We start from the raw sequence: 25,126 nt of genomic DNA, 5'->3' as shown, positions 1-25,126 counted from the left end.
CTCTCGCTTTGACTTTGTGATGTTTTGTGATGTTTTAGTTCGCATCATCCTTGGTTCCGACTGTTTGTCATTATAGACTTGAAAATGAACACTGAAGCGGTTTTGAAGTTTTATTGACAACTTTATTGGGTGACATATCCTATTGTTATGTAATTACATTCATACAAAACAAAGAAAATCAAATATAATGTATACATTGTTAAAGCTCGCATCAGTTCAAATTGATCTGTTCTAGATTATTTTAGGTTACTTACTTATCAAAAAAATAGAACAATTGAGTTCCAGGATATAAAATTCTAAGAAAAGTAATATCAAAAAAAGGACATTTTCCCGGACTGAGAATATAAAATTTCCTCAGAGCTGAAAATAGCTTCTCGCTCTATTTGTTCAACTGATTAGCTTAAAGTGTTCTTCTAGATTATTTTAGGTTATGTACTTATCAAAAAATAGAACAATTGACCTCTAGGATATAAAACTCCAATAACAGCAATATCAAAAAGGTACATCCTCCCTGACTGAGAATATAAATTTTCCTCAGATCTAAAATTAGCTTCTCGCTACAATTGTTCAACCGCACGAAATAGTAACATATCAAGCTAGCTTTTCCGGTTTTCCCAAAACTTTAATGAGGACCAATCATTATTGGTCACGGAGGGAGGGGGGGGGGGAGGTCAAGAAAGAGGGATTCGGTGGTCGCCAACAAAGTGTGAAGGGGGAGAATTTTTATGGCCCAAATACAGGATTTTAGTCTGTAAAATATTTTATCATAATGTACATTTTACTTTATCACTTGGAAGGTGGTATTTAAAGCAGCCATTCTTAGTATGAACTTTAACAAAGCCTTCCTATTTCGTTTTATCGCGCGATTGTTACTTCAACAAGGTTTTGTGCTCGGGCGAATTGGGTACTACTGATTACCACAGTGTCTACATCTTATTGAATGACTTATTTGCATATCGGAGTCCCCTTAAAAACTCGTTTGCACGAGTTAAAAGGGAAAAAATTCCAAATGAAAATTGTGTGTTTTTTTTTTATACTGAGTTTGGGGCCAAAAAAATATTCGTATTCTTACACGGAGGTTTCTCGTCTGCCTGAGGAATCAATTGCATGGATTTGATCACTGGTTTCCATGCTTTCTCGAAATGAGTTGTGGGGAGATGTTCCTCTGAAATTAAGCCCCGGTTCAACATCTTGACTTAGTTTTTGAAAAATATCTGGAAGAAGGTCAAGTGGATTTGTCATTGGGACTTCCCTCCTCTCTGATTTTTGGCTGAAAAACCTCTTCCATGACAACCACGAGGTAAAAAAAACAAGAGCGGTAAAAAGGGCGGTTTTGAATAGTCCATCTGCGGTTTCTCTGCCATTATACGATTGTTCGGCAAAAATCACAACAATTGTTAAAAATATGAGAGCCAGAAAACTAAGTACCCAATTTCTACGAAGAGACTGATGCATGCTTACATCACATTGCGTTTGTCTAACGACTACGTAGCCGCCGACTATATAATTGAAAGACGAAATAACAAGACATACTGCTAGTGCAATTGTCAAACCCCAAATTGGGTTAAGCATTATGCCGATGAGCATCCAACAGGAGAAGAAACAGGTATAAATAACACTTAAAGGGGCAAGTAGTTTCTGAAACCACATAAAGCCGCTGTTCATCTGACCTGGATCAGAGCTCTTACAATTATTCCAGATGTCCCTCACTCTTTTTGAGAGGGGAGTAATAAAATACAAAACGGGAATCAAAACAAGTAAGATATCCAGGTAGAAAAGTGGTCCGTCTCTCACAGAGAAATAAATTACAACAGATAAAAGTATCAACCAGATAAATGAACCAGGTACTCCCACCAAAACACTTAAACATAGCATAGGCTTATATTCAGGGCTATTTGTTACCTTCAAAAGCACCACATATCCCACTATCATCCCATAGAGTGGATCGAAAGCTGCACAGGTGGAGCAGAAAGAACCCCATATCATTATTCTGATTTCGAGACTTCTTCCTGTAGCTTGCATATCTGTACCATGGCCCTCGATAACACACTCTGCATTGTTTAGTTCTGGATTCCTTATTCCTGGTGAAGAGGCCAGATCTTGAAGCTGAAATGAGCACCAACAAAGATTCAGCAAATAATTCATCTAATATGGCAGCATCAGTAACCATAGCAACCTAGCCGCTTGTCTGCAACCTACAAGGTACAAAGTTTCACTTCTCTATTTCCAAACTCTTGGCGATCAGTTTAAACGGTTGCAATAGGTATTCATAACCCTTCTAAGAGTTTCATTAACGATATTAAATTATTTAGTATAACGGAGGCGATTGCTTTTGTCGCAGAGAGCATTGCTTGTGACGAATGCTTACTCTCAGAGGATTACGAATACTCATTTCGGCTTGGGTTAAGCAGTTTTGAGTCGGGGTTTCTTAGAGATAAAAAAAAAGAAAAAAAATCATTGTTCATACCGCAGCGAGGACATTTTCAATCATATCGTTTATCGTCTTCTTTCTTTCATCCTCTGTTTTCGACACATTGCAACAGAAATGTGGAATTGTTAAGTTCAATTCTGTTGTCCGATGTCTGACAAGGATTGATCCGAGTGACACAATTTCCAGGAAGACATCAGGAATAGCAACATACAGACAAGATACGCTCCAAGTGTACCTTGCAATGGGTGAACCTGTTTTGTTGGGACCATGTAAATTCACAAACACACGAACAGAAGAGGGTTTCTTGGATGGAAATAAGGCAGACTCAATGTTAAAACTGTTATCTGACTTTGTTAAACTGTGATAAAGCTGCTCATATGTATGAATGCATGAGAGTGAACTGGTGGAGTTGTCGCAAGTGTCACTAAATTCTGCTTGAACGTTGTGATGATCGAAGATTAGCACCACTTGAATAAGAGTAGTCACAACAGCCTTGATCAACGGATTGGACATGTCAGAATATCAAGCTACCTCGTTTGAAAAAGTCGGTTGGTATTTTCTATAACAAAATAAAGTATTTCATATCTTTAGTAAAATAATGCTAATAGGCAAACTTTTCCCGCCAGTGGCAGGAGACTCTTGACTAAAGACTCTTTTAGCGCTGCAGTCTTTGGGTTTTCTATATAGTTACTAGGTTTTCCAGTACACAATTCCACTTACATTCAAGCTTATTTCATTCTGTGTAACTCTTGTTAATCTCTCAGACTCTCACACTTTTGATTCTCACCGGATACTTCTCCTTCAACTGCAGAATTCTGACTCTACTCTACTGCACTCTGTCTACATTCTTCTAGTCTTCTCTTCTCTCTATTTTCTCTCTTCTCTTTTCTCTCTTCTCCCCACTCTCTTCTCCCCACTCTCTTCTCCCCAGTCTCTTCTAAGTAAAATCTAAAGAATATGCCTATATATTCACTTCTGACAGATATGGGTGGGCATGCCAGCTGGCTGATCTTGGGAGATCAAACAGCTGTTTTTGGAGCGCTAAACCAAGCACTTGGGATCTGAACAACAAAGTACTTAAGAGGACATCCGTGCACAAATTTTTATGGCAAGGGTCAAAAATTCAAATTGTCTCAAGTTTTGCACACAAGTAGAACCTAGTAAGACGAGAAAGACTGTGTATTTTGTTCCTCAAATATGTTTTTATTTTCTAGAAAAACGAACTTTTCGCTTTCACCTCCAGAATCGATGGATCGGGTCATAACAGGTCAAAAATTGAACACTTTCGCTCGCTTCGCATTTCAAAGATATTACGTCTAGGGAAATCTCATTAACGTGTGCTCTTTTATAGACTCTTCGTCTTCTGTAAAGCGTAAGTTGTGTAGGAATTGGTTGCTTAGAAGCTTTTAGGAATGATCTTTAAAATGACGTACAGTTTTCTTTGGGCAAATGTTTTCTAGCGACGCAGGAAACTCTTCAAAATAGCACACGGAAGACATAAAATCACGCAATATGTAGATTGCGTGACCAAAGAATTAAGGAACATTCCTGCCTTTGAAATTACTCAAAATCGTACAGGAGAACTTTTTCAAAAACAAATAACATAGTTATACCCAGTTTTTAAAATTACTTTGTCCTTTATCATTTGAAGCTTGTTTCTGTAGAGATATTCTGCCATCGTTCTGTCTGGTACGATTATGCACCAGTGCCAGTAACGGTATACGATTAAAAACTTTGCTGGTCTCTCGCATACGAATCTTAAGTTTCTGCCCCTTGTTTGACTTGCTAACCCGTGCCTTTTAACTAGCCTACGGTAAACGAAAATCCACAAAATGTTACCTTACAGAGGCCCATGCAAGAGTTAAGTGAGGGCTTGTGTGACCTAGTTTGCATAATTGCGGTACGAGTCGTCGTACTCGTGTGACAGAATAATTTACACCTACGAGTGGGGTCGGTCGACGGCATTTAAATAGGCACGAATACGAGGAAAAGGAATAATAAGTCTAGATATCCATTTAGCTCTGAGTTTTCCTTAATTTGTACTCGTGTTAATTTCTTTTCCGCGCGAGTAAACTATGATGTTTGTTGACTTTTCTATTTAAAAGCGAGACAACTAATTAAATTAACAGAACCTAATAAACATTGCTCCATTCGATTTTTCTCACGTGAAACTCAGAAAAATAATTATTTCCCGTCCCTTCTGAATCGGAAGTCTCGCTTGTGGATGAAATGGAAGCTTCTTGCTCATTAAAGTTTAGAGTTGGAAGTGCTTGCTCGTACGACCGACGAGACAGGAGTAAATTATTCGAGGTGGTTCCCTTGGTGTCGTGCACTAAGGATGTACAGGGTCATAAAAGTGCTTGGTGTTTTGCCGGAGTTGAGAACGAGAGTGAACTCATCTTTGCCCGAGCAGGTATTTTTTACATGAGTGCAAAGGATATGAACGCCTTAACAATTTGTCCATTCCTCCGTTCTGAGCTTGGCACTGGATGGCGAAGGAGGAGACAGGCGTTAGTAGAGCGATATCAAAAATTATATTTCAGAGAACCGGTGTCCTTGAACTTCTGGGTTCAGGCATGGCTTTCATGAACCCTATTTCAAAAAAGATAATTGTTGTGTAATATATGTGCTCTATGTATTCAGATAATGTATTTTCTATAGGAGTTTATTACGGAACGTCAGTGCTCACACTTTGTTTTTCTATCTCACCTTCGAGTGCATTACTGTTACGTAATACCTGTCAAGTATGCATGATTTCTGTACCACATGGGAGTAAGGTGTCATAGCATGTACTTCTATATAGTCCACTAGCCGTATGCTTATTTCACTTCTCGCGTCACCAATATAGCTTTGCTGTATTCTGCTTTCGTCCAGTTCGTTTTTTGTAAGCTATGCCTGGAAGCGGACCGGACGATCTTCACGAAGAACCAGATATTCCCAATAATCCGCCAACAGATCCTCCCACATCGCAAGGGATTGATGAAGTGTTCTCTCTCTTCAAGACATATCTTGAAAATCGTTTGGAACAGAAGGGCAAAGAGCTCGAAGAAAAACAAAAAATCGATTTGCAGGCAGAGAAGTTCAAATTCAAAAGTAATCAAAAGCAGTTCGTATTCAACGCCGAGCTTGAAGAATTAGTAGGAAAAATCAAAGAAGCAAACGCCCAGAAGGATCACAAGAAGGTGGCTCACTTAACGGATCAAGCCAAAGCTCTGTTGCACAAGAGACAGAAGCTTATCAAACTCGCAGACTCGAGTGAAGCCGGCTGGGACGCAGTTCAAGAATACGAATCCCAAGATATCGCCTCGGACGATGAGGACGACAAGAAAATTCGCAATGCTAGAGCCGCAGCTAATAGGAAAAGGAAACAGAAAGAAAGAGAACGACAGCAGCAGAGCAATAAGAAGCGTTGTACAACTCCCAACCTGGGCACGCAGGATCATCATCTTGTTCGTGGTATTTGTATCGCTATTGTTTTTACTTTATATTCTTCCTGTTATTCACTCAGGTGCTTTGTTATTTTCTCGTGTTATATATATTGGCTCTCCGAGAGTTACCAACCCATTTGACTGTGGTTGTCGTGTTGTGCAAGTTTCTATAACGGTTTAGAAAATAATTTTCATGTGTGCGAACGCAGTGAGTTAAAATGAAATTGGTGCTTTTTAAGAAATGCAATTTTTCAGTAGACATAAATTATTGGCTGCGTGAGTCTTAAAATTGGTTCAGGTCCAGATTAGGGATGATAGGAACTCATACCTTGAATTAAGTACGTCGAAGGTTTGACGGCTACGGGCTAGGCCAAGTTTGTTTTTTCCGTATTACTGTGGGAACCAAATTTCCGTTTCGAATTAAAGGTTTAATCCTCACAAAGTGAAAACTCAAATCACTAAGAAAACACAACTCAAAATCTCTGCTCTCGCAAAAAACGTCCCCGATGCATATTTTTTTACGAGGTATATAACTGGAACCGAGGCTCACAATTTCAAAACGAGGTTATCAGTCACGCAACTCCAAAAAAGAAAAAAAACAGTCACGACATTACTTGCCCACGATTTGTAGTCATTTTTACGATCATGGGAAGGAAGAGCTCCATGTCAAAGTTAACTTTCACTGAAAGTCTTTTTATTCGTCATCGTTGTTGTCGTCATCGTCTTCATCGTAATTATCGTTATTATCATCATAAACATCATCAGCATCATTATTATTATCATTGTCATTATCATTACCGTTATCGTTTTCATCACTGTTTCTTCTATTACCATTGCACAGGTATCTGTAGAAAATGCAGAGAGAGTTTTGAAAGCAAGTCACAGATTGATCAGCTAACGCTTACAGTCAAGGATCTAAAGATGGTGAGCAATCTAATCGTGATAGCAGCCCTAGAAGAAACTGCACCTGGGAAAGCTGAAATCCTCTTGAATAAACTAGTGATATCAAACGACGTCGCACAGACAGAGTACCAAGTTGCTACAAGAATGCGAGCCACTGGAGCACACGTAGGAAAATCCTATCCATTGTTACTGACAAAGTTAACTATCGAACGTTACAGAGTTGGATTCCTGGTCTAACACGATATAGATTTAATGTCGCCAGGCAACACGCTCACATGTATGGAGGAGGTGCTGAAGTTGAAACTCGTAGTGTGCCGAGGTTGTATGTCTCAGCCAAACAGCTCAACCACTTCCTTGACTTCATCACAAGTGAACACATTATCCAAGAACTTCCATTTGGTGAAAGGACATTGAAATTATCATCCGAAAAGAAAATAACAGTACCCAAAATGACCGTCGAGTGACCATACCTGCAATTATGCTAATTAGGTCATGCAAGCCCTCAGTTAGTCCACTTAACTCCTGCAAAAACCTCCCTTTGAAAACTTTGTTAGTTTTTATCGAGTGCTGGTTAAAAGGCACGAGTAAGCACATATAGAAAGTTAAACAATGGGCAGAAACTTAAGATTCGTATGCGAGAGACCAGCAAAGTCTTTAATCGTATACCGTTACCGTTAACATATCTATGTCATCGAACAAATCAGATATACCAGTTTCACTGGCAGCCATTTTAAAGTTAAACTGAATTATCAAGTACAAAATTTCGTCCTATAGCCACCATCCTGTTATACGACAATCATGTAATTTGAAATCAACGGCATCGATGACTCATTTCCTCTGGAAAGTCCCTGTTGTAATGCATGATTGATTTTCTGTTTTTCTGAGAATGTCATGCACTGGGAAATGCTGTGAGATCATATGACTAGTCTGCTATAGTATTACAAAAACTGCTCGTATTTCGACACATTTTGCTGTTATACCCCCGTCAAAAAAAAAAAGCCGTTCGACTTCGTTCGCTCACAGACCTCAATAAAACTCAATCTAGAATGAGCTCTATTGTGTTCCATCGAGTTGGATCAATAACAAGACATTGCTAATAAGTATCTGAAATGCATGGCTGTATCGCTGATGAAATCAGATACAATGACATACCCTTGTTTAAGGAAGTCCTGATTTAACTAGCAGAAGGTACCTTCAAGTAAAGTAGATATTTCCACGCGATCCACCTAAGCATGTAGCCAAACAGGAATCTTAGGATTTAAAAACGTTGGCACATTTATGATAACGAATGACAGAGCCGGCATTGATGACTCATTTCCTCGGGAAAGTCCCTGTTGTAATGCATTTTCTGAGAATGTCATGCAATGGAAAATGCTGTGAGATCATATGACTAGTCTGCTATATTATTACAAAAACTGCTCGTATTTCGACATATGTTCACATTTTTGATTCACGACTGTTGGATTTTTGCCATGATAGCACAACACAATACATTTTGCTGTTATACCCCCGTCAAAAAAAAGCCGTTCGACTTCGTTCGCTTTAACCGCTAGTTAAATCAGGACTTTCTTTAGTCATATGATCTCACAGAATTTTCCATTGCATGACATTCTCAGAAAAACAGGAAATCAATCATGCATTACTGCATGATAAGTTTAACTTTTTTTAACTTTAAAATGGCTGCCTGGCTGGCAATCATTGATGGATTTTATTACCAAAAGGTAGCCTTTGTGAACGGCAAGGTCCGGTTACTTGCTGGCTGTTGAATGAAGTTGTATTCAAACCACTATCAACATCGAACTACTAAATGACAACAAAGTTGAGGAAGCTAAGGCTACTCTTGAAGATTGGCGAGATACCTTTGGGTCACCTGATGTTAAAAGAATTTTCAAATGCTACTCTCGATCAAAATATACAACTAATGAAGAACGAAAAGAAGCAATCAAAAATTCTAAAACAAAATATATGCGCAACAAGAATGATATTTTGATGTTTGTAAAAACGGTCATAATTATTCATTATTATCAATATACGCGGCCAAATAGAAAATCGGCCTCTTCAAAACACACGCTCAGCGGGCCGCAAAAGACTGACAGCGGGCTGCTAATGCATTATCAGCCCTACAGCTTACATGATGATTTGAAGTGACTTTGAATTCGTCATTCACTTAGCTTGTATTATTAAAACTCGCATTCTTGATATCATTTGGCCTTGTTTATTGATAATAATGATAATGACATGACTTTTTTCGGGAATATTGTTTATTTGCGCCCTTATAGTGTAAGCTCGGGCCGCAAATGACACTACGCGGGCGCAAATAAACAATATTCCCTCAAAAAGTCATGTTATTCCCTTATTAGCTGGCAAATGGAAGCATATAAAAAGGAAGATGCATCAACGCAATATGGGTGATTAAACACCTTTTTTAACTTTAAATTATGCACAAACTGGTCATTTCAACTTATTTAAACGCCTTGTTTTAAGTCATTTGAATATAAAATATATAGTTATAGCATATGATGAATGAAAACGATCTGAAAGACATGACTCAAAGTGAGTTAATTCAACTGATAATGAAACTGAACAAAAAGCAAAACCCATCGAACTAAAGAAGCAAAAAAAGCAAAAATACAATCTGGAGCATCTTTTCGATGATGACTCATTTTCAGACAATGAAATCGAACCATTTGATAATAAAATGAGAGAGATTTACTGATTAAAGCGCAAAACAGACAAAAACATCAACGCTGCGAATGACAAATAGAAAATGTTAACTCTTAATTAAAAGCAAATGATGATGTCACTATTTATCCGATGAAAGAAATATCATTGCACAAATTCAGACTAGATGAATTGAGACTACCCAAATCAAGAACTGGAATGGCATCATCGTTTTTCTTGGCAAGGAGGTTGTGATAACCTCTTACAACATATGGCTGATTTTAGATGGTCGAGAAGCCACGAAAATGTCACCAAATTAAATACCATCGATGAGATAACCAATACAGGTAAGGAAAACCACATTATCGTGTTACCAGAACAAGCAAGAATGACAGAAGCTATTGAAGCTCACATATTGAAATCTTATAGGTTATTCCACGGTTGGTGCGCGCGAACGATTTTTATTCACAACGAGTGAATAAAAATCGTACAAGCGAACTGTGAAATAATTTATTTATTATATATATATCGAGATGTTTTCTGTTTGTTTCCAATCGCTCGGACAAAGGGCTAACGCTCGAAACGTCAGCCTTTTAACTCTTTACGGTGGTCAATTTATGTTTTCAACTCCGTTGTTAACACTAAATTACCTATAATAGCTAAGTTTTTTCGTTTATCTCACGATGTAGTCACGTGTGATGTACATCGCGACGTTACGACTGCATACTGCTAGTCTTCTTCAGGCGATGAGGTCAACTGGTCATGTGTGATCTTATAGAGCATGATGCTCTGCTGTGTTTAGTTGTTTTTTCAACAGCTCTGATTGTTGCTTTTCGATCCTTATTGTTTCACTCAGTGATTTGCTCCTTTTTTTACGAAATTAACCGAATAGATGGGCGCACAACCCTAAAGTTGATTTGTCGACATGAGCGTTGCTCGTGCAAGCTCGCACGCTACACCAACCATCTCACCTTCCTAACAAGGTGCATCAAGAACCGCGTTGTTCCTAAAGATCTAAGAGTTCGACCGCCAGTTCCCACCAAAGGCGCACGCAAAGTCGCTGAACTCGCATCCATGAGATTCCTAAGGGAACGGATCAGACTGACACAGAAGACCAAAGGAGATGCAAAGAAGGATACAGAATCTACAGCACAGAGCATAACATCGGCTCTCTCGACAAACGACGCCAACAGGATACTAGAACAGATTAAGACCAACACCCAACGAGTCTTTAACACTACCAAAGACAGACATAAGCAGAAGTTTGAAAACCTTAATAGAGAAAAACAGGCGGCTGTGACAAAACTTACTGGGTTGTTAATTTATCATCTAGGCCCCTTAGCGATGCCGAGAAAACCCTGCTGAAGAAAGGACTGAACTTCGCCGTAACCCCTACGGATATTCCTGCCACAGAGATCATCGCCAAGGTCGAAGCAGCCGTAAGAAAACTCGACGCTGAACAAGCAGATACTGTCAGAAGAGCTGTTAACGGTATCCTTCAACAGGCAGAAACACCAGAGCCTAACATTACGAAGGAGATACGTGATGCACTTAAAAGCCTGAAAGAAGACGAGTCCATCAAGGTTCTCCCAGCAGACAAAAGGCGCGCTAGCATAGTCATGGATACCGACACCTACCGAGCTAAGATGTCTACGTTTATTGAGAACGGACCTTACCAGCTCCTCAACAGAGACCCGACAGACCGTCTGACCCGCAAGTTGTCGGAAAAGCTGTTTACCTTAAAGCGAAGCGGAAATCTATCAGATGAATAAAGGGGTAAGTTTCTAGAGAAACTGTTGTGCTGCGTCGGTGGGAGAGTATAGCAGGTAATTTAGTGTTAACAACTGAGTTGAAAACGTAAATTAGCCACCGTAAAGGGTAAAAAAGCTGACGTTTCGAGCGTTAGCCCTTCAATCGCTCTGACGAATTACTGGATATCTATCAGAGGTCGTCAGACCCCGACATAAACAGCCGCCTAGAATCTACTGTTTACCGAAGATCCATAAGGCCGATGTACCGCTAAGACCTATTGTGTCGTGCGTAAACACCTTTGCATATGATTTATCCGCTTACTTAGCCAACATCTTGTCTCCTTTAACAGGAAAGTCAGAGTAAACGGTGATCAACTCAGCCCACTTCATATCCACCGTCAGCAATGCAACGATCCTAGACAACGAGATCATGGTATCCTTCGACGTAGAATCGCTGTTTACCAACGTTCCTATCGACGACGCTGTACAAGCCGCACTGCAGCAACTCGAGAACGACCCAAGGCTTTGCAGACCGCACCACGCTAACACATGCACAGATCGCTGACCTTTTGACCTTCGTATTGAGATCCACATACTTCCAGTATAACGGATCGATTTACGAACAAAAAGGCGGCGCCGCTATGGGGAGTCCGGTTTCCGCTGTTATTGCTAACCTCTACATGGAGAGTTTCGAAGAACAGGCGATAACTACATCATCCTTCGAGCTAAGGATCTGGAAACGCTGCGTAGACGATACCTTTACCATCCTGGATCGCGAAAACGTGGATGACTTCTTACAGCATCTGGACAACCGGCAGCCTTTTATCCAATTCACTATGGAGACAGAGAAAGACAAAAAACTCGCCTTCTTACCCCCATTATGTTGTTTTCTGTTAATATTAACACAAAGATTTTTGTATTTGAGCTTTAACGCTGCAAAGGAAGGTGCTCACCAGCGGTAATTTGTCTATGATTTTGATTTTTTCCGATACGCTTCGATTAAATCTTCCACCGTTTTTGAATATGTGACATTTGGCCGATTTTTTGTTAACTTGGAAAAAAAGTAGGTGGTTATTAAGGTATAAATTCTTTGTTTCTTGTATATTTTTTCCGCATCCAACTAAGAATTGGTGTCATGAACTTTTCATGAATTGGCAGTAGGTAGGGCACAAATATGTTAAACGCTCTGCTAAATGTTTGGAAATTCTACAGAAGGAAACACAATGAATCTCATTCAAAACTTTCCACGTCTTTCTCTCAAAACAATTCGTCATTAAATAGGACTTCGCCAAGATCGATTTCTGGGCATACGCAAACGTTCGAATCTGTTGCCTTTTCGCAGTATTTCGCTCAGTGTATTCTTTTCTGTCAACCCCTTTTTCAGGTGTAGAAGACCTATGAATATTATGGGTATCGTTGCTGATAAATCCCAGAGTCCATCACAAAAACTGTATTTTCTTATACATCTTTTAAAATAACAATCGTGCGATCGAATCCAGTTGCCAAGTTTGTTTTGCCATTGTTAGCATAGCTTTAACTTTTACATACTTTAATTACCTTTATTGATGCAATGATTATAGAATTACTTTGAACCTTGGAGACAAAAAGATTTCGTGACTGTTTAATCACTTTTGATGCCCATAAAGCCTAAACTAAGTTTAGTCTTAGTGCATTTAAAAGTAACAATTAGCCCACGTTGGTTCTTTGCGACCTCTCTCCCAGTAAGATGACGCGAAGGATCGAAGCACTGACGGAACCGAGGTACGATATTGGCTAACCGCGCCATTAAAAAGAATGTAAATAAAAAGGCACAAAACAGCGTGCATGAAAGAGGATCATTCTCGAAATCTAAAACCTTAGAAATATGATCCATAGAGAATAATACATAGGCGCGCGTAGATATGAAATTTCTCGTCGTCGAGTTGAACACGAGAAGAGAAATTCCATATCTACAAGCAACCATGTATTATTTTGTCTATCATATAAACACAATAGCCCTTCACTGGGAAGAAAAGGCGACTTCATTGATTAATGAAAATAAATGAATCGACAATCTTCGAATAACAATCGTAAAGTGCGTTGGCGCAGACTCTTAAGATGGAAAAATGCGTCGAGTCATGATTACAAAAACAACAATGGTCGTAATTTTCGATTTAAAAAAATTCTCATTAATTCTCATTTTAATTAACCCGCTAAATACGGACACCGGTTAATACGGACAACGGACATTTTCTGTGTCCTGAGTCACAACCTCATGCGTCGTCAACCTCGCTATACGGACACCACAGGCGGCCCAAGCTCACGTCTTGAGAAAAAGCCAACGATGAATTCATGAACGCGTCACGCGTTGTGTGAGGAACCGTTGAAAATTTGAACACGTTATAAGGAATAGTATGGGGAACGAAATATGGTCGATTTTTTACGATAAATATTTCGAAATATGAATATTTTACACGTAAAATCAATAAAAACTTACTCATGCCCTGTGTATCCGTCGTAGTTTCTGGCGATTTCTGCCGTTTTAAGCTTGCTTTACCATCACTGTTATCCATGTCAAAAGACGAAGTCAAGGCTGCACACTCCGATTTCGACCTTGGTCCACGCGGAGGTGGTTTGCGCCCCGATCCTCCCGATCGGCATTTTTCTCAGCCACACTTTACGATCTAAGATCGCTGCACCCTGGGACATGTCTCAATACCAAAACTTCACGCGCATTTCGCTGGAAACGAGTGTTTTCTACCTGAATTTCCAAGTTCACTTCTTTCTGGTTATGCTTTGAACACGCAGACTGGACACGGCCGCGAAAGAGACTTGGGTACGAGGTCAATTTTCTCTCTACCGCGAGTGGTACGGTCGATTAATGTACAATACTTACCCCATCCCCACAGAGGCACCTCGCCTTAACCTATTGTCCTAATCAACCAATCAGACAGCCAGTCGAAAGTAAAACAGATAAACAACGTATAAAATTTGAATATTCTGTGGGGTTTTATGGCGCGCCTTTCCGGTCAATATTCAAACAACCTTAATATACAATACATCCATTACATTCCTTTGCCATATTTTTTATTTCCTTTATGTAGATATATTTTTTTCGCTACTTTATTTTTCATTTTCCTTCTATATTTTTTAAATCTCTTCCTATCAATTTAGATACACGTGTTTAACGCATCTATTTTCTATTTTTCCTCTTTATCTTATATGCGTTCTATATTTTTTATATTCATTCCATATGTTTTTTTCGTTCCGAGTGGGATTTTTTATTTTCTTTCTAATTAGTATGCAACACGTGATCACATGACCACGCTACACTTTTTCCATTCAGCCATTTTGGCGTTCGGCTATATGGAGGAAGAGCTATCGACTGCTTGTCGTGCGGCCGCGGATGCTTTAGAGATTTTAAGTAATTTGAGACCTGGTTTTACGAGAAATGCAATACCTCGGATGAATTCAACGTCAGTCTCTGTCAGTCAGCCGAACAACGGGGATCGTAAGGTAAACAACGAGGAACTTCAGTCGAACGAACTTACCATTCAGTCCTCGACGTCGCCAGCCTCTAACAGTTTTATTCAAGCTCGGCTTGCCACTCTCTTTCCGACAATTGGTTCGAACCGAGCTGGTGGGAAAAGCACTAGTAGAAGACCAGCAAGGTCAAAGCAGACCATTAAGTCGACCAAAGGCCGCCCACCCAAGACACTTGTTTACAAGGATCTAGTCCTTATTCCCAGTCCCAAGATCAACAAAGTGCCTACACATACAACCCGACTTCAGTTAGAAGAGAGAGAACTTGTCTGCCGCGAGTTTCCCTATGACAAGAGCTGGGATGCACATTCCCTCAAAGCTGCTATATTGAATCGATTTCCAAAGCTTTTGCTATTTGAATATGTCAAGGTGGGTAACTTTGCGTTGTGACATAAGTTTAAACATTGTTCTACGTTTAATGTATTAACAAAAATAAAGGATTGAGTATTTTTAAATACGCATTTATACTATTTTGCCAAAAATTTAACCACATAAGAGGATACCTGCAGTGACGCGAGTAATGGACTTCGAATTATTGGCAGAATTTGTTGGGTTATTTTAGATTTCCTCTGGTACTGCCCCGATCCCAACCCTTTCTCCTTCTTTGTGATATAAGTTTAACTTAACTACTCTTTCATTAGATTTACCCTTGACTTTTGCAAGAAGCGTGCAAGTAATGTGTGTTTTTCTTAACCTAGCCATGCTATGGAAAGCTAATAACTCCTAAGCTGGCAGAAGGCATAACTCTGGATGCAGAAAGAGTGACCAGGATGGCTGGTCAAGGAGCTGTTTATGTTAGATCACTGGTGCCTTTGGAATCTGAAGATGAGGGTGAAACTGAAGAGGAGCTAGAGAATTCAGCATTAGATAACAGTCCAAGGTGAACTTTTTCTAGTGAATTTTTGCATTGAACAAGATAAAACCTGTATAGATTTCTTTTAGCTTTTTTGCCTCACTGCAAAGGTAGCTTCCCGTTGCAGTGGAATCATCTTATATATGATAGACTGGCATCCCAGATCATGCTACTAGGCATGACAATGGCTTTTTGTTGGAAATATTATCTAGTTTGTCTCCAAACAGATTTGTGTATTTATTTATTTTATTGGTTATTTATTTATTTATTTGTTTGCTCAGATCTTTATTCAATTGTTTGGCAGGACAGGACATAAATTAATGCGGTTTATTGCAACTCCATGTGATTGTGGATATTTGTATAAAGATGAACCTTCATAGTCTGTTACATCATTGCCAATTAGTTCCCTTTTTTTATGGTTTGTGACAAGTTGATATTTCCTTTTAGTGTTAGTGGAGCACAAAGAAGCTCTCTGTTGCTTTCATTTGGGGAGAGTAAAGGGAGGCCAGATGCAGCTGTGGTGTCCCACCCCTGCCAGGATGCTGCACAACCTTATTGTGTACCATTTCCAACTGAAGCAGAAACATCACATCAAAATACAGAGTTAAATGATGTAGAGACAGGCAGTAACTCTGATATTGTTCATGCATCATCTGAGCATGTACCTGTGTCTGTATCAGTACCTGTATCTCAACTGTTACCAAAACGTATCATCCAAGTGCACAGGCTAAATATTAAGAAGGATTTGATTGACTTATTCCGAGATCCATTAATTATGAGTCAGGACATAGAGATAATTGTTATTGATGCTAGGGGAGTTGAAGAAGTGGGCAGAGGTGTTGGGTTGCTCAGAGATGTTTTCTCTCTTTTTTGGAAAGAAACATATGATTCCCTTTTTGTTGGAGAAAATGAACGTGTACCATTTGTAAGACATGATTATCAAAGGGATGAATGGGTTGCTGTTGGCAGAATTTTAGTGAAAGGATATTTAACCTGTCAATACCTACCAGTCCTTCTGTCTCAAACATTCCTTGCCTGGCTTTTTTGGGGGGAATCTGCTGTAACTAGTGCTATGCTGACTCAATCCTTTAGAAATTACATTTCAGTTGATGAAAAATGTTTGATCAGTGCGAAATCACAATTCTATTCTGGGTTCACCAACTACTCCGGGATATGTAGTGGCTTTAAGATTGAATTTCGTTCCTTCGGGGTAAGAATCTGAAAGGTTGGCCTTTCGGCCACAATCTAGCGAGTGGAATTTGTGCTGACTACGAATAGCACCTTGGCAGTGTTGCGTTATTTATTTCACTTTGATCATTTTATATGAGGTAGATGTGCTGACAACGAATAGCACCTTACCAGTGTTGAGGTATTTCTTTCTATTCTTTTCGGCCAGTGTCAATGTGCAGAAGTTGTGTCGACAACGAATAGCACTCCAATAGTGCTGTGTTATTTATTGCCCTTTTTTGATCTTCATTTAATGAATGTAGTGGTGTTGAGAACTAATAGCACCCGGGTTGTAGTACTTATTCCCTTTTAGCCATGAATCAGTGAGTAAGATTGTTCCACCTCTACACCCCTCTGTTATGTGTTTTTTCCTTTTGTTTTCCTCAACAGGCCATCTCTGCTCAGTCCTGTTGGGCAAGTCTCTATGGATCTTTAGCTCCCTTCAAGCTGCGCCTCATTACTGATCAGTTTAAGGCCAGACAACCTTCGACGATGAATAGATATTTACTTGAGTGTCAAAAATTTATGCGTTGGTGCAATGATGTTAAGGCTCAATTCGTTTTGCCACAAGAGCCTGTTGTTGTAGCGGCCTATTTGTCTCAACTTCACAAGACTGGTTCTCCCAGCACTGTTAGTATGGCTTATGTTGCATTAGTTTGGCTACACGATGTAGTAGACGTAACTTGTAGTAATAATCCTTTGAAAACCGGAGTGTGTAGAAATGTTGTTGAAGCCGCGAAACGTAATGGCACACAACGGAAGAATAGGAAGCTCCCTCTCTCTATTGATATGTTCAAGAGAATAGTTGCTAAACATGGCAAGGTAGACGCTAATCTAAAAGATCTGCGAATTTCAGTCATAGTCCTCTTAGGTTTTGCAGGTTTCTTCAGATTTCATGAGTTAGCAAATATCAAAGCTTCGCATATAACTTTCGCAGATGACCATATGTCCATTGTTATACCAAGTAGTAAAACAGATGTCTACAGGGAAGGTAATAAAGCTATTATTACTAGAACGGACAATGCCACTTGTCCAGTTCATATGGTCCTTAGGTATATGTCTGCTGCAAGAATGGACCATAATGCAGACGGTCTCCTAATCAGGCAGTTAGTATTTCAGAAAAATTATAATACTTATGTTTTAGGGAACAAAGGAATTTCGTATTCTAGGTGTCGAGAAATCTTTTTGGAAGCTCTCAAGGCTCTAGGTTACGACTCCAAACTTTTTGGGTTACACAGTCTTAGGTCTGGTGGGGCAACCGCTGCCGTAAATTCACCGAGCGGCCCTGTATCAGACAGGTTATTAAAATTACACGGGCGGTGGAAATCCGATTACGCCAAAGACTTGTATATTCAAGAAGATATATCTGCACGGATTTCAGTTTCATCTAGCCTAGGTATTTAATTGCTATCATTAAGTTTCCACGCGTGATGGGACACGCGAACGTTTTTGCTATCTTTTAGTTACAGCCTAGTTTTGTATGATTATAATCAGTGCTTTCACTATAATTTAACCGTATCATATGCATTGTGCAATGTACTAGCTTAATGAGGATATAGCTTCGCGTATCGTATTTCTGTGGGACAAAAAGCAATGTGACCGTTTATACACATAGTGCTCGAATAGAGTAATAAAGCTTATATTGGCTCTCCGTGAGTTACCAACCCATTTGACTGTGGTTGTCGTGTTGTGCAAGTTCCTATAACGGTTTAGAAAATAATTTTCATGTGTGCGAACGCAGTGAGTTAAAATGAAAATGCTTTTTGACGCAGTCCAAGTAAATTTTACCAACTTATCTGGTTTGGGTCGCCGACCAATTGCCCACACTTGTAATACTGTGTTGGAGCTATCCTCGACTTATCAGTCATTTCCTGAACTTAGACAGGAGTTCAGTGCAATACTTGCATCAGATTATTGGGAAATGGATATCGTGTAATATGCCTTGTGACAAAAAGAAGACCATTATGATGGCAAGCTGATAGAACAGACTGTTAATTCATTTTTGTAGTGAAATTATGTTTTCTACATTGGATGGGTATTTACGACTTTAAAACATCTAACAACAGTGGACATATTATTTTCCAGTAAATCAAATTGGGAAATCGTTAGCTAATATATTGTTATCTGTTCAAAGTTGACATTTTCAAGTGAGCGCAGTTGTTTAGAACTTTGTTGAGATTTTAATGTATTTTTTCTTGACTGTTGTAAAGGTTACGTTGTATTCGTTGTTCTATTCTGATTGATACAATTTGAAGGCAATTAATAAATTTAACACTGTTTACGTTTTCAATCTGTAATAGTAGTACCTGTTTGATAGGCGTTAATTGATCTTAATTCTCTTGGCCCTGTTTTCACTCTCTAAACAACGAATTTCAGGTTAATTGAATGCTGGGAACACCTGTTTTGAAAGATAGTTACCAGCCAAGTTTCTTATATGTTGAACTGATTCCTGAGGATGTCTATGCATCTCAAATATTGAGTTCTACCATGTTCACCATCGTCATTCAAAGGGTGACAGGAGACTTCCAAGATATGCAGTTGTTGTGGTGTGAGGTGAACATCAACTGCTGGTATTGAGACCTGGTAATCGTCGTCGTCTAACGGGATAGGTCCATCTGGATCAAACCCATACAATGGAATTTCATTTGGATGTAGATACTCTCAACTCCAGAGTATCCAGAGTGCATGTTTTCCAAAATTCCAGAGGCAAAAATTTGCAGGGGAGATAATTGATGTTCACTGGAGACAGGGTGATTGTTCCATTGACTAGTAAAGTGTTACAATGCCCTATTTATCCTTGGTATGTATACAAAGTGCAATGAAAATAAATGTACTTCATTTAACGGGTCAAGAAGACCCATGTCTTCCATTCCACTAGAGATATTGGCAAAGTGACAAAGGACACCAGCGTAAACATCCTTGTGAGCACGCTCAACGCGGTAGTTGTGGACAGAGCTTCCCGTTATGATACTTCCTCTGTTTAGTCCTCTATTTTCCAACATGTACTGTGCCACTCTAACATTTTCCAGTCCATGAACGCTTCTTACTCTTGAAGGTAAGCCAAACTCTTGTACCCCCTTGATGAAGAGCTCCAAAACTGTATCTGCTCGGTTGTTATCAGTTAGGGTGGCATACACAATAACCCTTGAATACCCATCAACACAGCAATGCACAACAACCCTGTACCTGGTAAGCTTGTGGTTTCCGTCTATGTGCCACAAAGCGTTTGGCGTTGGTACAGAGTACTTTCGAAGTGCTGTCCCAAGCGGGTCTTGCCTACGAAGACAGTAACGAACCCTCCATCGCTGGATTCGAAATCCCCTTGCTCGGAGAGCTCCAAGCAATCTTCGTTGTCCAATGTTTGGAGTAATGCTTCTAATTTCTTTGACAGCGTCTTCAAGCTGAGAATCTGAAAAGAAGTTCTAGTTTAATTACAAAGTTTGAAGTGTCGTACATCATTGAGTGAGATAGGGAACCTAAAATATTTTGACGAAGGGTATGGCTTCTAAGATTTATTTTACCCGAAACTATATCACCCTTGTCCAAACACACTGATAATAAGCATTAAAATAAGCTACTAGTATAGATAACCTTAGTCTGTAAATTACTGCGCACCTGATAATGCGGTCCAGTTTTCGCTGTCATCATCCAAATTTAATTCCCGTCTTCTTCGACGTAACACTGCGTGAAATAATCCGAATACGGTCCCTTATGTAGGTCTTATACAGTCAGTACACAAAGTCGTGTACGGGATCTATAAGGAGGTGTCATGATGCATAAGGTACTGTTTAAGGATCAATATACGTCAGGCTATGCCAAGAAAATAGTAGGATCTTATACACTTGTAGCAGGATTTCTTATACGCCAGTACTCGTTTCAGTATACATGTTGTATACTGAAGGAATTATGAGGTATACTGATTTTGTGTGGAAGGCACGTATACAGTCGTTGCAGGATTTCTTATTCATTATTACACAAGTCCGTATATATGATGTATACTGCATGAAGCAGGAAAGGTACTGATAGTAGAAGGTGCGTATTGTGGGGCTTTAACGAGCCTTTTTTGAGCAATCTTAATGGGAAAATTCACCATTCTCGAGTATTCTTACGGGGTACGTTCAGCGTTAAAGATTTTTGCATCGCTTAGGTGTGATCTAGGTGGAATCATAAAATCGTGAATCATCTCATGCTTCAATTACAAATAGCTGTTAATTTATTTCAGTATTCCTCAGTCACGTGTTATTTTTTTCGTAGTACATTTACATTAAAAAAAAACTAAAAAACCTAACATTTGTGTTTCTCAAAAATAGTATTGTTAATAATAATGAGAAGAATGAAAGTTGACAATCTAATTTACGAAAAGGTATAATCCAATGATTAAAAGTTGTGATTTATGTACAATCACACTATTCTTTTAACACACAGAAAAACAAACTATTCGTTCTCAAAATCACAATCGCTTCCTGAGGAGCTGTCATTATCACTTTCTTCTCCTTCTCTTTCTTCCGCTCTGCTTTCGTCAGTGGTCTCTTCATCCTCAAGTTCTCTGTTGAACCAAAAAAATGTTAGTTGAACAATGTAACAACCTTGTATAAAGGAAACAAGCATATTACGAAATTTTTCATAGCATGCAATATATAGAGACAGAGAATTTTACATCGGTTCACATAGTTTATACATTCTTATGTGCTTCTCTTTCATAGTTGGTAAACTAAAAGTAAAAGCGACAGCATCCAATAAGGAGTGTAAAGGCTAAGCAGCATTCTTACATTTCCGTTTGTTCCTGCTCTCTCCTTTGCATGATTTCCCTCCATTCATCGGACAGCGCCCATTTAGGAGAACCTGTGGGTGGCTACAGGCTCCCCTTTACGAGCCTTTGTTCGTTTCCACCTTTTGTTTGTTGCGTTTTCTGTCTTTTCGCTGCGCTTGTCAAGCCTAAAACAATAACAATATTATAATTAGAAGATGCCGTTGACTTGACTGAAACCGTGAAGTAAATCCAACCCTTAAAAAAAACCGGGCAAAAAAGCGCTAATAGGTAACTAACAAATAAACTGACTTTAAAGCCTACCTGACATTTACAGTCCATCATTGTCAATAACAAGGAACAGTCTGGCAATACTGGAGAATTCTTAAGGATAGAAACATTTCCATCTTTCTTGCTATTAGAAATATCAGTAAAGGACTAAACCTTTAGCATGCTTCTTACTTGTTTAGGAAAGCTTCAAGAGTTTTGCTCCTGTATTTTGGGGGCCTAGACACCCATCCTCCTTCGCCTTCATCAGTATCTGTGTCATCATCGTCACTAGACATGTGCTCTTTACTTAACTTTGCGAAGGCACGGGACTCAGTCTCATCCTTGACATGAGCTTTTCTTCTCTCATATTTCTATGAGATAAAGAAAAATTTGCTTTTTAGTACTTTTCAACTAACTTTCATTGCATCATTCAAAATGTATCATTTAAGTTATTTTAATGCATATTAAATGTATACTTACTCGTTCTTTTCGAAGATTTTTCTTATTTTTCAATTTTATTTCATCCGTTATTTTTCCAAGGGCAGTCCTCCGTAAGTGCTCATGATACTTTTTGGCAGTTCCTGAACAAAACAAAAAAGGCTTTAATTTCAAAATTGCGTGATTGAGGCCTGATTATCTGTTATGGACAATAAATCTTGGTTGCAGTGGTGTCCTCTAGTTTTAAATTGCTTATATAGTAAACTTACGTTGTACAGCAGCTTTACCAAATCCACCTCGGTGGCCTTGGCGGCAAAGTTCATCAACAATCAGCTGAGTTACCTTTGTGTTGTGAGGGCTGGTGACCCTGACAGGGAGAAAATATTCAAAATATTTAGGCCTCTGTATCTCGGTGAAAAAATTTCTTAGTGCCTTTACTTATTCACTCTTAAACTTGGGTTAAATGTATGGGTCCAAGTCTACATATGAGAAAAAGTGCTCATGGGTCTTCAAGCCTGCCTTAGGCCCCGTCCACACTGCGTCGGAGAAATTTGGAAACGCAGCTTCATTCCACGGTTAAGCCTACCGTCCACACTAATCCGGAGACGAAGACGGAGCTTTCCGAAAACGCTCTTCAAACTGAAGGAATTTGGCCTTGCGTTTTAGTGTGGACAGAGAACATTTTAAAAGCGGAGCTTTTCGAAAACAATGACTTCACGATAATCTTGTGATTAATCCTAACCCTCAAGGATGCACTCAAGAGTTTTTGTCGCCGTTGATTGTTGCGTTTTCAAATTTCTCCGGCGGAATGTGAACGGTGAACATTTGATGCGCTTTCAGAGTAAAAAGTCCGTTTTCAAATTTCTCCGGTGTAGTGTGGACGGGGTCTTAATTAGATTATATCAGTCCCACAAAAAATAATTACCCTGAAACCTACATGATAAATTTTAATTACCAGTTGATTTCCGTTGCACAATTTTGATTTGACTTCTTTCCTTATTTCGGGTTTTCTAGCCCTTAAATTTCTTTCGAACATTGCCGATCGACTTGGAATACTTTCAAAATCCCCAAAAATCTGATGTTCAATTTGTAAAATCCCCGCCAGTTGTAGCAAAGTTGGCAGCGCGCGAAAACCAGGAAAATTGGTGAACATGGCCTTTGGTCAACAGCTTCCTTCCTATGAACGCGCGGGGAAATGGCGCAGAGGTACAGCAGTTACAGTGTTCGTCTTAGTATTATACGATCTGAACGCTAGGCAAATAACAGGAACCTACATGTATGGTACTTTTGAGCTTTCCGTCAACTACATGCTGAAAGTGTCTCGAACTAGTTCAGCTTGCCAGATCTAATTGCACGTCATGAGAACGCGACCTAGTTTTAATTGTTTAGAGTCGTTTCTCCCAACCATTAACTTAAAACTCTCTTCATAATTCGTCCTCAGTGATAAGAGAGAAATCAGATGTCTCGATGCGCAAATGATTATTTAGCGGGAATAACTCTCACCCAAGAAAGCTTGCCATGAGTGATTCTTCTGCCGGGACCTAGAAAAGTCCCGAGAACTCACCGGGTCCAAATATTTTCGCGCGCACAAGTTAATTGAAACTTTCGGAAACGGGCCCCTATTGTTATACAAAATACTTAGGCGGCAAGCTCAAAGTCCTTCCGCAAATAGGAAAGATGGCGGCAAAACGTTGCCAACAAAATCACAGAGTTCCGCGTGTAGCTTTGTCTTCGCGCTGACATTACGTGAATCATATACAATTTCATGCGAGTTGGAAATAGAATGCACTAGGTCGTTATCAGAATTTAAATTCTAAACAAGTGCACAGTTTAATTTTTACTTACGATTCCCTTCCTCTGTATTGCCTTGCGGGGTCTCTACGATTGTGGAGCTTGTGAACCTCTTCCTATTACACAAATTTGAATACTGCCGCAATCAGTGCAACATTATAAACTTCCATTTTCACGGTAAAGCAAGTAACTCACGTCACAAACAGGTTGTGTTCAGCCTCTCATGAAAACTCCAAAAACTAAATGAAATCTAAGTGACCTCAATTGAGCGGTACCAAGACAAAAGCTTGTAAGCTTTAATCACACTTACATGAAAATTCCTCACCTCGATCAACAGAACGACTGAAAAGCCAGAGCAAGCAGCTTCCCTTAAGCTTTTAAAATTAAAAAGTTAACCAGCGACTGACATGTATTCATTTAGCTTAACTGAGATTTTGAACGATATCATGTAACTGATGTAAATGAGAAAATTACCATCAGGGTGTAGTCTTCAATGAGAGAAATATACATCGTTGCTCGATCGTTTCAAAATGACGCCAACTTAGCAGAGGGAATCAGGTACCACAACAGCAATCCAAGGTTTTTCAGTCAAAATTTTCAAACTCACCTGAACAAGAAGAGACGATTTTGTTCTCTTTCTCTTTTTCCCTCGTCCATCAGAATCACTCTCGGTTCCATCTACGGGCTGGGAAGAAAGCTTTTCTACCTTGCCGTCTAGGATTTTTACTTTTTCGGCCAGTTCTTCAACACGCTCGTTTGAGCTTCGCACGGTCTGAAGTAGTTCCTCAATCGAACTCTGGCAGGCAGCAAGGCCAGTAATCAACTGCTGCGCTGTTTCTCGTGAGGATAGGGGCGTAGATCCGCTGGTTCGGACAGAAGATGACGACCGACCAACTGAACTTACTCGCGAACTCGAACCGCTAGAAGGGGATGGAGTCCGTGATATTGAATAAAAATTGCTTGGTGCACTACCGCGACTTTGTGCGCTGGAATTCCGATCCATGTTTTTGAAATCAGATGAATAACACTATTTGAACCGCGGAAGAATTTGCATAAGTCGAGAAACAGTCTGAATCAGCAAACCTCGTGAACTGAAAATTCCCG

General features: G+C 39.5%; 2 protein-coding genes and 2 pseudogenes across 4 annotated transcripts; 2 read left to right on the top strand and 2 right to left on the bottom strand.

Annotated features, from left to right (window-relative positions):
* Positions 1-99: 99 nt before the first annotated feature.
* LOC113665632 (uncharacterized) lies at positions 100-8,137 on the bottom strand. Of its 2 annotated transcripts, none has more exons than XM_089205032.1 (3): positions 7,915-8,137; positions 2,468-2,990; positions 100-2,106 (listed from the first exon to the last, which is right to left on the bottom strand). In XM_089205032.1, the coding sequence occupies exons 2-3, from the start codon at positions 2,942-2,944 to the stop codon at positions 1,069-1,071; spliced, it is 1,515 nt and encodes a 504-aa protein (XP_089061158.1). In that variant the 5' UTR covers positions 2,945-2,990; positions 7,915-8,137; the 3' UTR covers positions 100-1,068. The 2 variants fall into 2 exon arrangements, with proteins under 2 accessions (XP_089061158.1, XP_089061160.1); XM_089205034.1 differs by having other exon boundaries at positions 7,955-8,103.
* Positions 8,138-9,152: 1,015 nt separating this feature from the next.
* On the top strand, positions 9,153-13,090 carry LOC149046739 (uncharacterized; annotated as a pseudogene). The gene is made up of 3 exons (XR_016186154.1): positions 9,153-9,770; positions 10,316-11,199; positions 11,369-13,090. The product of XR_016186154.1 is annotated as an uncharacterized LOC149046739 (transcript).
* A 215-nt stretch (positions 13,091-13,305) lies between these two features.
* Positions 13,306-16,771, top strand: LOC149046738 (uncharacterized). The gene is made up of 3 exons (XM_089202647.1): positions 13,306-15,065; positions 15,395-15,576; positions 15,997-16,771. The coding sequence occupies exons 1-3, from the start codon at positions 14,472-14,474 to the stop codon at positions 16,769-16,771; spliced, it is 1,551 nt and encodes a 516-aa protein (XP_089058773.1). The 5' UTR covers positions 13,306-14,471.
* Positions 16,772-19,553: 2,782 nt separating this feature from the next.
* On the bottom strand, positions 19,554-25,108 carry LOC149046737 (uncharacterized; annotated as a pseudogene).
* Positions 25,109-25,126: the final 18 nt, after the last annotated feature.

The sequence above is a fragment of the Pocillopora damicornis genome, chromosome 4 (assembly GCF_964200805.1).
Source record: "Pocillopora damicornis chromosome 4, jaPocDami1.2, whole genome shotgun sequence".
Classification (NCBI taxonomy): Eukaryota; Metazoa; Cnidaria; class Anthozoa; order Scleractinia; family Pocilloporidae; genus Pocillopora; species Pocillopora damicornis.
The sequence above is the reverse complement of the archived record's forward strand: the minus strand, read 5'-3'. Positions and strand labels throughout refer to the sequence as shown.

Bases quoted from the DNA above. Each gene is read 5' to 3' on its own strand.
- LOC113665632 (XM_089205032.1), bottom strand. From the start codon at position 2,944: ATGTCCAATCCGTTGATCAAGGCTGTTGTGACTACTCTTATTCAAGTG. The intron at 2,107-2,467 runs GTATGAACAATG...TGCTCATTTCAG, and splicing joins TTGAAAATGTCCTCGCTGCG to CTTCAAGATCTGGCCTCTTC.
- LOC149046738 (XM_089202647.1), top strand. From the start codon at position 14,472: ATGACCACGCTACACTTTTTCCATTCAGCCATTTTGGCGTTCGGCTAT. The intron at 15,066-15,394 runs GTGGGTAACTTT...TTCTTAACCTAG, and splicing joins TGCTATTTGAATATGTCAAG to CCATGCTATGGAAAGCTAAT. The intron at 15,577-15,996 runs GTGAACTTTTTC...ATTTCCTTTTAG, and splicing joins GCATTAGATAACAGTCCAAG to TGTTAGTGGAGCACAAAGAA.